Here is a 14,978-nt window from a genome sequence, read left to right as displayed (position 1 = left end):
TCATTTCCCCACTCTGGGCCTCTTCTGCCCATGATGGGTGAGAGATCTCTGGCTGCCTTTATTGAGAGCCCCGAGCCTTTCCTGCTGTGTTCTGTTGCCTGCCCAGGGGCAGGAGCAGAGGCTCAGAGCGCTTTTGCTGGCCCCGGGCACCTGGCCTGGCCCAGCCCAGCCCAAGAATCCCTGCCAGCATTCCCTGCACCATTGCCCGGCCCCACGGCGGCTGCGGCTCCGCGGGCAGGCGGCTCCAGGAGTTCAGAGTGGGCAAAATGGGAGCGAGGGACAGGAGGCAGCTGGTGCCAGTGGGGGAAATGGCTTTGCTGGAGCTGGCAGGGACAGAAGGAGGAGGGAGAAAGTGGTGCCAAGTAACGGGGAGGGAAAGGGGGACAAGGTGGTGGGGTGGCCATGGGTCGGGTTGGCATTTTGCTTTCCAGCTCCGTGCGAGGAAAGGAAGAGCTGTCAAATCCATGCAGGAAAAAAGGGGAGAAGTAGCAGATGGTAGAAATCTCTGACAATTGGGATTCATTTGATCTGCCTGCACTGCAAAAGCCAACAGTCTGAGCATCACCAGTGCTGTGATGTGCCTTGCCCTGCCCCTGCCCTGGCTGCAGCAGCCGCCTGTTGGGACAGGCCCTGTTCTCTAAAGGAGCTGCACCCAGGGACCATTGGGGCAGTGCTGGTTAAAAAGTAAAGCACATAAAAGGGTGGGAAGTGTGAAGGGAATAAAATAGAATGGTATAAGACAAAATGATAACAGAACTGCACCAGGAATGGCCACTGACTGCTGTCACCAAAAGAGCTGCACTGAGGGACGGCCACACGTTTCCGTTCCCACACAGAAATGGTGGGACTTGCCTTCTCCTCAATAACCATCAGTGGCATTTCCAAGGCCAGCAGGTACACTCAGAGATGTCCAGAATCATCGTTACAGGGGGAAAATGGGATTGGCATCAGCTGTGACACACATCAGGAAGAGCACAGGAGCAGAAATAGGGATTTCCCAGCTCCCTCCCAGGGAGAACAGTATCAGCACAGGGACAGAAAATGCTGATAGAACATCCTTTCCCACTGCTCCCTGTGCTCAGCTGGAGGTAGCATCCTTTAGCTTGTGCTCTTCAGTGGGTTTACCCATGGAAATACTGCAGAGGGTCACAGAAGATTTACTAGCATGTTAAAAAGAAGCTGAAAACCCAGGAAGGATGACATTTGAATAGGGACTAAAGAAAATTCACACATCATATGACAGTTCAATATGGCTGCTGTGAGTATGCAGCCTGGAGGACAGCTAGATTAAACTAGAATAGATTCCAAAACTGTTTGGCCTTAAAACTGCAGCTAAGGTTAATGACCCTCACCAATTAAAATAAAAATAAAATCTGCTCAGAACTAATTTGGATCACCCTCCCTGCAGCCATTGGGTATCATGACTCCTTGGCCCCACCAAACTACAAAGGCTTTCCTGGAAATCTCTCATTTTCTGTTTCCTACCTGCACTCAAGTGACCTGTGTGATCTCTCTGAATGAACTGAGCTTTCCCTTCACAGCAGCTCTGCTCTTCACTTGCCAGCCTCGTGCCCTTGGCAATTTCCATCTGGCAGCGTTGGCCTGCTGAAGGAGAGGCTCTGTTCCAAACATGCCCACTTTGCAGCAGTGCCCCACGATGGGATGTTCTCCTGCCTGGACTAATCCCTTTGCTTCTCAGCTCCAGCTGCAGCCCACAAACCTGGCAGTTGTTCAGGAGCCTTTGCCATGGCACGGCCCCACCCAGCTGATTGCCAGCCTGGCAGCACAGTGGGCACACATTGCCAGCCCTGGCCCTTGTTTCCATCCCGCTGCAAGGAGCCCAGTTGTTCCCCAGTGTTCCTGCAGGAATCCAGGCCCAGGGGTCTGTGGGGTTTGCAGGGGCTCTCTTGGGGGTACCTGGGGGTGTCTGTGGCATTGGGGAGGGGGGCCTGAGCTCTGGGGGTGTCTCTGGGGGTCCTGCTCTTTTCCCCTCATATTTCCCATCCTTTTTCCTCGCATGTTTTGCACCCTTTTCTCATCACCTTTCTAGAGCTTTCCTGCTTCTTAAACACCACGTTTTCACAATTATGATGTCTCTAATTTTGCACTCTTTCCCTCTTTTCCTGCTGCCCATTCCCCCCCCCCCATTTTTGCTGCCTTTTTTCCTGTTTTCTGCATTCCCCCCGTTTTTTGCTGCTTTTTTTCCCCAATTTTTGCCCGTTTTTTCCCCCTCCATTTTTTTCTTCTGCCCTGTTTTTGTCACCTGTTTTTGAGACCTTCTTTTCCACGCATTTTCTACCACATTTTTTGCACCTTTATTTTTTTTTTTTTTGCTGGCCATTTTTGCCTCTTTTTTTTCAGCCTTTTTTTGGCCCCACGTTATAAATGCCTCAAAGGAATCAGTGGGGGTTTCTACCAATTTCAACCCTAAAAATAAAGCACAACAGAGATTCCTTGTCAATTTAAACTTAAAGATGATGAAAACTGAAGGTTTGCTCTCATTTCAAACCTATAAAATCCCATCACAAAGTGTGTTCCCTGATCTATTTCAGCAAGAAAATGGGGATTCCCCATCCATTGATACCCCTGAAATAATGGCCAAGGCAGGGTTCCTTTCCATTGATCCCCTCAACATTGCAGGTGAATGGGGATTCCCCCAGGTGAAACACAGACTATAAGGGAAAATTAACCAGTTAAACAACTCCAGAATACACTTGGACAGAAATCCATTGAAAGGGAACCACACACCACTTGTCTGCCCTAATTAATTCCATCGGGCTTCCTTCACTAAAAACACTCTCAGAATTAAAAGTGGAGATGCCTGGTGTGTTACCTCAAAGCAGAGGAAGAGGCAGCATGGAAATGCTTCTTCTGCCATGGCAAACTCTCCTGGGAGCACTCCCAGAGCCTTGCAGGGCTCCCCTGGGAAGCTGCTGAACAAATGGAAAGAGTTGGGATGAGCAGAGCCCCAGAGAAATCCCAGCCCCACTGATGGAAAAGTCAGATTATCCAAGCAGCAACAGCAGCTGGAGTGTTTGCAAAAGAGCAGCTTTGTTCTGAACCCAGCTTAGGAGCTCTCCTCATGCACTAAGGGAGTCCCTCCATCTATTTGGACCTTTTCTATAGCACAGGCCACACAGCAGCTCAATGTGATCATGTTCTTCAACTCAATTATGTTTTAAAGTATCTAAACTTGATCTAGCTACTCATCAGTAGAGAATTTTATGTATTTTCAGAGTAAATCACCTTTCCTGGTCAAACACCAACCCTTCCCAAGGTTCAAGTACCTCTGTTTTCCACCACTAACTGCTCATTAGCCTTGTCTCAATTAAAAAAGCCTCTGTTAACCCCATTTTTCCACCACAGATTTGTCTCAGTCTCTCACCTCTCAGCAGTCCAAATTCCTTGAAATTTAGCAGAACCTTCTTCACACTTCCCAGCTCTTGCTGTCCATCTCTAATCCCTGTCCAACCTGCCAGTGCTCTCCCTGAACTGCTGACAAAGGAAATTACACAACATCAGTGCAGGACAGCTCATTAATAGCTGAATGAAAATGAAATAAAGAGAAATTAAGAAGCTGATTTGGACTCAGCAGGACTGCACTGTTGGTGTCTGGGTATCAAGACTTTCTATCTATTTTATTTCAAATTTGTCTTGTTGAAACTAAAGTAGTCATATATAAAACAGATTTTTCATCCCACATGAAAGCATCATGCTGCATGCCTTCCAGCCACATTTGCACTGAAAAAACCCCAAACTGCTCAGCCTGGGCTCACATCATGCCAGCAGTAGCTGTATATCAACACTCAGCAGTAATGGAATTCATTCAGAAAATGAACAATTACAAAAATAATTTCATTCCAAGAACTGATACTGCACTGAGGAAGTTATACCTTAAAAAAAATCAGTAATCAAGTTGTATTTTTGTTTTTATTGAAATAAAATTTAAAAATACTTCTGGCCAATATTTACAAATTTCATCCAATTACTCTTCCTGCAGTGTGGTATTTCCCCACCTACACCTGAAGGCAGCAGCATTTTCAGAACAAGAACTGCTGCCCAGATATTGAACCCACTCAGCAATGGGTAAAAGGACATTTTAGAAATGGCAAATTGGAGCACTGAATGAAAAAATGGAAGAGAGGTGTTGTAATAAAAGAAAATGGGCAGAGATTTCGGTCATTCATTTGACATAATTTTTCAGTTTTCTAAAATTGTGTCAGCACAGGGAAAATCTCATTTCCACCCAAGACAGTGTGCAAACAGAAGCTTTTGCAGGTGAATTCACTCTGCTGAAGTGACACATAATGAACAGGCTGCTCCAAATTCAAACCTTTGGCCTCTTCTCCCCCATCCTGCTCGTGTGTCTGTGCTCCATCTCCCCAGCAGCCATGTCTGGTGCCAAGGCTCTCCCTGCCTTGCTCAGCTGCCAGTGAGCTCTGAGCTCTCAGGTAAATTCACCCCCAGGCTCTGTAAAATGCTCGAGGTGGGTCCTGCCAGGCCAGCCTGGGCACTGTAGGACTCGAGCAGGTTTGCCACCAGGTTCATGTCCACATCCAGGGCTGCCAGCTCAGCAGCCTCAGCTCCACAGTCAGGGCCAGCACTCTCACATGGGGCTGCTCCAACAGAACTTGCCTGCAGGGAGTACAAAGAGAAAGCTTTATCAAATTGCATGAGCAGATTTAAGGGGAAAAAAAAAAAAGGCAAACCACAGGAGAAAAGAAACAGCAATTGTGCAGCCAACAAAGTCCAGTACACTCCTGAGTCCTGACAGACAGGAATTCAGACACCAAATGCTCATGTCAGCTGGAAATCACCACTGTCCATTACCCACATTAAGTTGCAAGAGAAGGACACAAAGTGTTGCTGAGTCCTGGCTCAGCTTCCTATGGGAGAAAACTACTACAGGAACTCACAAGTGAAGCTGCAGCTGCTTGCCCTACTACCAAAAACAGAGAAAAGATGGGCAAACTAAAACTAAGCCTTGGAAAAGATGGGCAAATTCCAAGCTTAGGTAAGTTTCAGTTTATAAAAAATGTATGATGGTGCAGGTCCAGCACACTTTGCTTGCACGTGGGAAGGTTCCAATCCCATTACTCAGAATGGCCACTTGCAGCACATTTCCTGCTTGGAAATTACTGCTGCCAATCAGAGCTCAAGGCACACTCACCCCTCTCTTGTGGCTGCTGAAACTTTTCCCAACGTTGCTCTGTGCCAGCTCACGGTCCATCTCCTCCATGTACGCCTTGAGACTGCCCACGAGCTCCTCAGGAGACACCTTCTGCTCCTGCCTTCCATTCCCAGCATCCAGCTCTTCATCATCCTCATCTGAGAAACCAAACTCCTCCTCTTCATCCACATCATCAGAATCCAGCTCCTCCGAGTCTGCCCCTGCACATGATTTGGTGTCAGTACAACAGCAAAGAAATCAGTGCTGGCTTTTGTTTCAAAGAAAGAAGCAATCTCACCTAAAATTCTGTCCAGGGCTTTGGTAAAAGAATCCACATCAAAGGTAACTTGGGATTCATCACATGACCTGAAATATAAAAATATTTTTAAAGAAATAAAGCTTCTATGCTTGCCTAAGCCTGACACAGGCACAAGCCATAATGATGTCTCTCAAGACAGGATTGAAGTTGGGACATTTGAATTTAAAAATCCGCAGAAGTTTGAAGCCTGTGTGCATTAGACATCAAACAGTGAGTGGAAGAATTCTTGGCAGAAAAAGAGAAAAATTGTGAAGACCACAAAACCCAACTGAGGGACAGAGAGCAGCTCAGCTTGCAGCACTTGAACCTGCACCAGTGCCAGAGTGGCACCAAGCTGATTTAAAGCAAGTACAGGGTCACTGCTCTGCCTTTGCTTCAGGCCCTGCTCAGCACAGCACCTTCAAACTCTGATTCTCTGCATCACAGAACCAAGCACAGGGCTGCAGCACAGTGCAACATTCCACACCAGAGCCAAACTCCAGGTGCTACTACCATGGCATTTCTGCTCCTTCCTGCGTGGACACTTTGGACACAAAAGCCTTCATGCTCTCAGCAACTGTTTCCAAGTCATAGTTTTGCTCCTCCTCATTTGGGGAAGGAAGGGACTCATTTCTTGTCTCCTTCAGCATCTGATCCAGAGCACCTGGTGTCATATCCAGCCAGCTGTCATCTGAAAGACACAGCACAGATCTGTTACTCTGTACAAGCCTGCTGGCCCACAGGCCCAAACCAGCTGACTGACAGGGCTGCAACCATCCTGCAGCTCAGTTCTGCAGTTCAGCTCTTGTGCTGGTCCTGGCTCACACACAGCAAAGGCACAGAGAGGCTGAGAAGAACTGAGTGCAGATTTCTTGTCACTACTTACAAACTCTGCTTTGCAGAGCTCAAACTCAGAGAGACCATTCAGTCACTGAGAAGCCTTTGGCCACTCAGTGGAGGAAGAAAGGCTCACTCTAAACTGGGAGAGCCAATCCAGTGTTTAGTCTTGAGGAAGGCTGGATTTGCTCTCCCTTCACAGCTGTCAGCATTGCCCCTCTCCCCCCACAAATAACCATCTGTAATAGGAATAATTCCCCATCCAGCTCACCATCCTCTGCAGGAAGACAAGCTGCTTCTCTCTCCAATTCCTTCAGATCAATGGGGGTTGTCTGTAGTAGTGCCAGGATTTCATCACCTGGGCTCACTTCATCACAGCTGGAAGAAAAACCAAACTCAATTTACTGAAATGGATTCAATGGGATCACATGCTCTGCATTCAGGTTTTCACTTGAATTCTTAATTTTTCCTTCTGTGCAAACACATCAAAAAGGGAAATGAATCTGGGGGAAGTACCAGAGCACTACCCAGAGCATTGGCCAAAACAGGACACAGACAGTCCCTGCAATTCCCAGCTGATGGCTCCAAACCCATTGGTCATGGCTCTTTTTCTTTACATTTCATTTGCCTTGGTAAATATTAAGATTACCAGATCCCAAACACCACAGACTGGAAACTCAAAAAATAACATCAAGATATTATGGGCTGGCAAAGCCTCAGATATTTCTGTAGTGATTTAGCTTTTGGATTTGATCTTCCAGAGAAATCCACAGCCAGCTCCTTGAGCAAAGGAGACAGATTACCCTGTATTCATTATTCACTGGCACTGCTTTTCAATGAAACTTTTCTACACTTTCTACAGTCAACCAAGCAAAAATTGCTTTGCAGTCACCACTTGGAATCCACTTGGAAGAGCTCAGCATTTCACAAAACCAAGATAAAAGAGTTACTCAAGCCAGAACTTCTCCCAGTGGAGCATTCCAGAGGAATTAGTACTTGTATGTCCTGGCCACAGCTCCCATGTTCAAGGTGCAGCGGAGAAAAGGGTTCAGGTGTTTGTGACAAGGATTTCAAAGGTCACTTACAGGATTTGTAGGGTATATGACACTCATGAATTTCAAGCAGCTCTCACCTTTCTGGCACTGCAACAGATTGCTGGAAGTGATCTTCTGCCATGTGCAACAGCTCCAGGTACTTGGCTGATCCTTCCATTTCTCCCTATTGAATGCAAGTCACAGCCATGAACCCAAACAATTCCAGGCTTCCTAAGGGTGACTGTTGGTCACACAGAAATGCTGAGAGAAACAAAACAACTAAAACCTCTTGGCCATCTACACTTTGAACTCAATACAGCAAAGGGGCACTCCTGTGTTTGAAGCATATTAAAGGATATTAACCTAAGAATCTCAATAAAGTTGTCCAATATTATAACCTTCAAGTAGGTAGTCAATTTATGTCCAATTTATTAACTTCAAAGAAGTACTCAAAGGCATCTTTTAAAATAAAACCCCACAGAACCACACCAGAACCCCCAGAACCCACAAAAACCACACACACATCAAAATTACACTTGCATGGGCCCAGATAGGTCTATGGTGTTATGTATGGATCTTGAAGAATATTGAATTTTAGAGGGGTGGAAATGAAATGTAAACCAGTGAAATCAGTTACACCTCACACAATCACACATGGGGGTTTTCTTCACTCAAGTGTATTTCTCCCCTTGCTTTAGATGAATGAATCAATCCCCACATCTTGCTTTTTCCTTTTTAATTTCCAAAATAAATTCCTTTCAAAGGGGAACAAACTGCACATTACTTCATTTCACACAGAGATAAGGATTCAAGCTCTGGCCCCACTACAATTCCTCACACAAGTTCAAGGGTTAAAATGTATTTTTCCTGCAATGTTTAAAAGCCAGACGCTGAAGTACTCACAGACCTTGAAATAATCCTTCTCCTTCAAGCTCCTGAGGAATCTCTCCCACAGAGGACCCCTTAACACGTTTCTCTTGGCATCAGGAGCCACTTTACTGCTCTTGGAGCACAAAATTTCAAAGCCATGAGCCTGCAGACAAAAGATGCAACAACAAGAGGTTCTCAAGGTGTGACAGACTTTGCTCACATTTCTCTGGACAAGCAGGCAACCTCCAGACAAGGACCCATTCCCTGCACATGCATGAGCCAAGGCCAAAATGCCCCAGGAATCATTCCCAGCTTCATGCCCAGCTCGCAGGCTCTGTACTGAGGATGAGCTGGGGCGGGCAGGGTGTATCCACTGCGTCTGTCTGGAACAAACTGCTGCTGCACCAGCTGTGCATACAAACACCGAGTGAAAGTCACCTGCAACAGCCAGAGCAGAAACAAACACTCCCTGCAGCGGGACTGGGCTGGGGACAGCCAGCAAACTCCCTCCAGGTCACCAGAGTGCCTTTGAAGGCACCCATATTACAGGCAGTGCCTGAGACTGCATTCAAAATATATCTTAGAAAGATTTTTCTGATAAATTGCTTTTCAGGCCGTATAAAGTTTGTCCCAAATTGAAATACCCAAGTAAATATGAACTTTTGCAGTATAAATACATTTGGAAAAACCCTCAGTGTTTTGCATTCGCATTAACAAGGTGTATTTTCAATTAAAATGACATTCGATTAAAAGATTTCAGCAAGAGTTTTGAAGTCCAATATTTGACTCTAAAGCTTCTTTTCAGGAGTCTATTGGTACAACTCTGTAACAAAATGCATCAGATACAACAGTGCTCATACAACACTTCATAGAAGCTTTCCCAGAGCTGTGAGAGCACAGCTGAGAAGGTGAAAAGCCTGGCAGTGAACCACTGGTTGGGAGCAACTGCTCCCGTTGGCCGGCAGGCTGGCAAACTGCTCTGATCACACAAGGAGATCAATTTACTGAGCAGGCACTTCAGCAGAGGAACTGCTATCACAACCTCTGGATTCAGAAACAATTCTCTCAGGATCAGCCCCCTGAAAGTCCAGCCACACCGATCCAGAGCAGCTCTCAATGCAAGGACCTGGAAATTCACGCCTACAGGAGCACACGGCAGGGCCGTCAGCGGCTCTGAGAGCACTTACCAGGGCCATCACTCGCTGCTCGGCAGGGAAGGCTCTGAACGGGCGCCGGCAGGCCCCCAGATCGCCCGGCTCCCGCAGGTAGAAGGCCTGGACGGCCGCAGCCACCAGGGACGGGCGCAGCCTCAGCACGGCCGCGATCCCGGCCGGGAGGAAGCAGCGGGCTCGGTGCAGCGAGGCCTGGATCTTCCCGGGATACCTGAGCGGCAACAGAGCGTGGGGAGGGCACTGCCCGTTAACCACTCCTTCTTCAGCAGGAGGCCCCTTCCCTTTAGTATTTACTGGGATCATGGCTCAGATTACTCTGCAGTTAAAACCTGGCCAGTCTAATGCCTAGAATGGCTGTTTCTATCATACATATTTATAGAAGTGTACATGGCTCATAAAATTGAATCCCCCACATGGGTAAGATGAGTCCCTGTGGACTTAACCAACATATCCAGCTATCCAGTATTCTTTGCCATATCTGCTGTCAAATCCTTGCAAAAAATAAAGCACAGGGTGGAGCACAGCTGTGACAAGCTGAAGCCCTGACAATTCTGCTGGTGCTATATTTTGGATCAAATCCTCTTGTTCCTCAGGCACAGGGCTCCTAAAAGATCATGGAACTTTCAGAGGTTTCAGTCTAAGGAAGATGTGAAGGAAGAGTAACTCTTGTCATTGTCAGGGCTGGAATTACAGCAGTGAACCAGTTTCACATCCCCACACCACAGACTACAGGACACTGATTCCCCTCTTTATAAGAGTGCCACAGAAAAACCTCCAGCTGCTGGTTTCTGAAAAGGAAAAAAGGAACCAACTTGATCCCATCTGCTGGGGAAACATTTAAAGCCCAGGGAGCACAGACCCAAACCCCACAGCTGCAGGAGCCAAGTGCAGCCCCACGTACCCATGGAGGCGTTTATTGAGCGCAGCTCTGATGGGCTCTGCAGCCAGGAACTCCTCGGCGCGGGTGGATAACAGAGCCAGCGCCTGCGGCACCGTGGCACGGGGAGCAGAGAGGGCCCAGCCCTGCTCCCAGGGCTCCCCCGGCGCAATGATGTGCAGCTCTCCTTTGTAAAAGAACACCTGGCAGGCAGGAATGCTCCCGTCACACAGGGCAGGAGCACTCACACACAGCCATGGAACAGTTCACTGCACGCACAAATGCATCTGCTTGGACACTGACAATAGAAAGGACAAATAGAGAACCAAGGCAGGAAGCAGCAGAGCTTTTCTAAAAAGGTTATTTGAGATGCCAGAGACCACGATCCAACCAGGAAAAATCCCTGTTTGAACTACAACAAATTTCATCAAATATACCTTGTTTCCCTAACAAGAATAATTGTTACACATGTCTCTTCAAATGGAGAAGTGCTTCAGGAGAACCAGCACAGCCTAACTGCTTCAGAACATCCCAGGCATTAAAAAGCAGCATTTCAGGTGTCACATGTGACCTCTGCTGGTTCCTGATCCTAAGAAAAGCCCTGAATGCAACGTTCTCAACTCCCTCACTCTGTCTGTTCCCTCAAACAAAGCAAAGTATGAGCCTGACACTCCAGGGACACACTTGAAATTCATTTTGGTGTTGTGTTCCAGCCCTTGTAAGAATCTTGGAGTAGGGGAAAAATAATTGAACAACTTTTTGCTAATGACCAAATTAATGATCTCCATTCCAATCCACTGCCATTAGCAACCATCCATACCCAGGTGAAGGTGTCTGCTCATTATTTCACCTGGACTAGACAAAGCCTGTGTCCTTACAGAGACAGCAACACTCCAGCCCTGAGCATTCCCTACCCTGAGGGCAGCAAATCCTCTGGCCTAAACACTCCACAATATTGTAAAAAATTGGTTCTAGCAGAACTTGAAAGTTCAGGTGGATACAGGAGTGCTCCTGAAGGGAACAACAGTCAGGGACAGACAGCACTCTGGATTTTCAGAGGCAGTCAGACAACTTGGCTAGAGGTGCAAGAGAAAACTCCAGCTGCTACAGAAAAGGCCACTGGCTCCCCCTTCCCAACTGTACACAAGTTTTACTCACCCTGTTTTTATGTTCTCAGGATTCAGCCACTTTGGGAGAAAATCAGCTGCTTCTACCAAGAGAAACTCTCCATCGTTGTCATCAATACTGGCCAAGGAGAAATTGGAAATTCAGCAGGAAAAGCCTTGCAGAGCACAACAGCACACTTCTGAATCCATGTCTGCTGGGGTTTTTTTAATATTCACAAACCCATAAAAAGGCTTAGGTTAGAAGGGATCTTAAAGATCAACACCTGGTTCCAACACCCTTGCCACAGCCAGGCACACCTTCCACTAGCCCAGGCTGCTCCAAGCCCCATCCAACCTGCCCTTGGACACTTCCAACGTGTCTGGGATGGGGAAACACCTCCAAGGATGGGCCGTGGTAAGACAGGACCTTCAGAGCACAGGCACTGCCCCTTGGCAGCCCTCCCACTAAAGCAGCTCAGCAGCACCCGCCTTACCTGGCTGCCAGCCCCGGCAACTCCCTGCTCATCTCCCGCAGCAGCTACACAATGAACCACTCATCCTCCACGTTATCCCCGAACACCGCGGTGCCGCCCAAGTGCGCCGGGATCTCGCCTGCACGGGGCACAGAGAGGAGAGGCGCCTCAGCAACGCCGTGCCCGGGAACAGATTGTCCACACGGGCTACGGAGTCTCCCTCACTGCGGATATCCCAGACCCTGCTGACAGAATCTTGTGTCCTGTGCTCGGGGACGGCCCGGCTGCAGCAGGGAGGTGGCACCAGATGCCTCACTGGGTTAACCCGTGCTGTGACACCGAGAGTCGGGGAAGCCGCCGGGTCCCCCTCACACGCTCCCGGTTCCAGCCCGCCGGGCCCCCCCTGACACGCCCTCGGTTCCCGGCCGCCGGATCTTCCTCACACGCCACAATTCCCCCTTAGACGCTCCTGGTTTCAGGCCGCCGGGTTCTCCTCACACCCCAGTTCCCCATCACACACTGTCGGTTCCCGGCCGCCGGATTCCCCTCAAACGATCCCGGTTCCCCCTCACACACTCCTGGTTTCTGGCCGCCGGGTTCCTCTCACACTCCCGCCCCGGGTCCCCCTCACACGCCGTCAGTTCCCGGCCGCCGGTCTCTCCTACAAAGATCCCGATTCTCGGCCGCTGTGTGCCCCTCACATGGCCTCGGTTCTCCCTCACTCGTTCCTGGTTCGAACCGGCCAGGTCCCCCTCTCAGGCTCCCGGTTCCCGGCCGCCGGGTCCCCTCAAACGATCCCCGTTCCCCCTCACACGCTTCTGGTTCCAGGCCGCCAGGTTCCCCTCACACCCCCCCGGTTTCCCTTCACACGCCCTTGATTCCCGGCCACCGGGTCCTCCTCACACGGCCCAGACCCCCCTCACACGCTTCTGCTTCCCGGCCGCCGGATTACCCTCAAAAGATCCCGGTCTCCGGCCGCCAGCTGTCCTTCACACTCTCCCGGTTGCCCCTCACAAGCTCCCGGTTCCCCCTCACACGCTCCTTGATTCCGGCCGCCGGGTTCTCCTCACACCACCCCCCACCCCCGCTTTCCCCTCAAACGCCGTCGGTTCCCGGCCGCCGGATTCCCCTCACAGGCTCCCGGGTTCCCTGCCACCGGATCCCCCTCACGCTCTCCCGGTCCCCGGCCGTGTCCGGCGCCTCCGGGCGCTCCTCCCGCCGTGCCTCCCGGCTCGCTCCCGCCTCACCGCGGCCCGGCACGTACCGCAGGCGGAACGGCTGCCGCTGCCACACGCAGGCGGCCAGGAGCGGGGCCAAGCGCACCAGGGCCAGCTCAGCGCAGCGCCGCAGCAGCGCCTCGCCGCCCGGGCCCGCCGCCGCCGCCGCCGCGAACAGGCGGGAGCGCACCGCGACCTCGGGCAGCGCCGGCCGCCGCAGCGCCTCCATCGCGCCGGGGCCCAAAGCGCTCCGCCCCCGGGGAGGAGCGGCGCGATGGCGGCGGCAGCGCTGCGCTCTGTGCCCGGAGCCGCTGCGTGTTCACTGGCAGAGACCAAAGCGGTTGGGCCGGCTGCATTAGAATGTAGTGCCAGGCTTTCCTTTCCTCCTCCCTTCTTTTCTCTTCTCTTTTCGAACCTGAAGAGGCCGCAGCTGCCTCCCGTTTTCCTTCCTCTGTCACCTTCCAGGTTCTGTTTCCCAGACCTTGTTCTTTCCTTCCAAAATCCTTGATAACCCGTTCACCACTTAAGGCTTTGCTGGGTCCTTGTTTTTCTACCTTCTGGCTGCTGTGGGTGAAGGTCTGGCTATGAGGAGCATCCGGCTCCCTCTGCTCCAGAAAGCAGCGTTGCAGTTATCCCAATCTCCTGCTGCTGAGGGCTTCCTTAGGCTCCTGCTGAAATGAAAAATATCCAAGACACTTTTCCTTTCTTGAAATTAGAATGGTTTCTACAAGTCCTGGAGATGTGAATATGATGGTTAAAAATCTACTGTGCAAATGAAGGCTTTTCCTGCTGTGTTGGGTTTTCTGCCGGGGGCAGAAGGAGATGCACAGAGCGCTTTTGCTGGCACCGAGCACCTGGCCGGGCCCAGCCCGGCCGAAGAATCCCTGCCGCAATTCCCTGTACAGACCCACAGAAGCGGCTTCCCCGGGGCTCCGGTTCTTCACCAGGGCAACGGCCTGGGGCCCTTTTCTTAGCAAGGTTTTTGCCGGACAGGAGTGACCTGACTCCTCTCCTCGCATCGCTTCTGTTTCTGAAGATGCCCCTGGATCTGGCTCCCAATGTGGCACAGAGAGTGACTTTCGTACAAGAAAGCAAAAACGCTCCGGTAATTTCCATAACGCGCCCGGCCCGGCCCGGCCCGGCCCAGGACGACACCGCCCACGCTGCTCCCCGCCCCGCGCTGCTGCCCCGCACGCTGATTGGTCAAACCGCCCAAAAGCCGCTCCCACAGCGACGTCCGATCCCAACTCCGGCACCAGCCCGAGTGCTCTCGTGGAGTTTCATTCCGGTGGCACCAGCCCCAGTGCTCCAGGAACCTGGCCGGGATGGGAGGGGCGGCGGGCGCCGGGTTCATCTCATTCTGCAGCGGCGGTGCTACCGGGACCCCGGCGAGGCGGCGGCTGCAGCCCAGGTGGGACCGCGGTCGGTGCTGCCCCAGCTCGGGGCTCGCTGCGGGCGGAGGGGGCCGCGCTGAGGGCCGGGGGGTTCTGGCGAGTTCCTGGTGCCGGCTTCCCCCGTGTGCCCCCTGCGCTGGGATCGCAGCCGAGGGAGCGGCTGCCCGCGCTCTCCTCCTTGCCCGGATGGCCGGGATGGAGCCGGTGCCGCGGCAGCGATGGCTCATCGCGGCTGCTCTCGCTAGGACGGAGGCGGCTGCTCCGTGCCCGGCACCGTTCCCGGCCGTGGGCACCGGGCTCGGGGCCGCTGCTCGGGCGGGAGGTGTCCGTGCCCGGCTCGGGGCTGGCACGGCATGAACTTGAACCCAGTGCCTCAGAGCCCAAAGCGCTGCAGGCGCCGAGTGCGGGCACAAAGCGGTGCATGCAGCCTGCTCCGGGGCCGAGGCTCCTCGGCGCTCCGCTCTGTGCCGGGAGCCGCTCCGTGTGCCCAGGCAGGGAGACGCGGCGGCCGTGCCGGCGCTCGGTGTGCC

The 14,978-nt window shown here is 51.4% G+C and overlaps 1 protein-coding gene and 1 pseudogene across 1 annotated transcript; both read right to left on the bottom strand.

The window, feature by feature from the left end:
• Positions 1–3,680: 3,680 nt before the first annotated feature.
• The window catches only part of LOC132076541 (protein ecdysoneless homolog), a 153,621-nt pseudogene continuing 142,323 nt past the window's right edge, over positions 3,681–14,978 (bottom strand).
• LOC132076543 (protein ecdysoneless homolog) lies at positions 3,997–13,283 on the bottom strand. Its single transcript, XM_059477677.1, has 13 exons — positions 13,008–13,283; positions 12,358–12,565; positions 11,859–11,917; positions 10,283–10,461; positions 9,397–9,592; positions 8,520–8,647; positions 8,247–8,373; positions 7,438–7,523; positions 6,577–6,683; positions 5,982–6,159; positions 5,469–5,536; positions 5,171–5,391; positions 3,997–4,635 (listed from the first exon to the last, which is right to left on the bottom strand). Exons 1-13 carry the CDS (start codon positions 13,281–13,283, stop codon positions 4,423–4,425), a joined length of 2,046 nt encoding a protein of 681 aa, XP_059333660.1. The 3' UTR covers positions 3,997–4,422.

This window comes from Ammospiza nelsoni, chromosome 8 (assembly GCF_027579445.1).
Source record: "Ammospiza nelsoni isolate bAmmNel1 chromosome 8, bAmmNel1.pri, whole genome shotgun sequence".
Taxonomy (NCBI): Eukaryota; Metazoa; Chordata; class Aves; order Passeriformes; family Passerellidae; genus Ammospiza; species Ammospiza nelsoni.
Note: the sequence above shows the minus strand (reverse complement) of the source record. Positions and strands in the feature narration are given on the sequence as shown.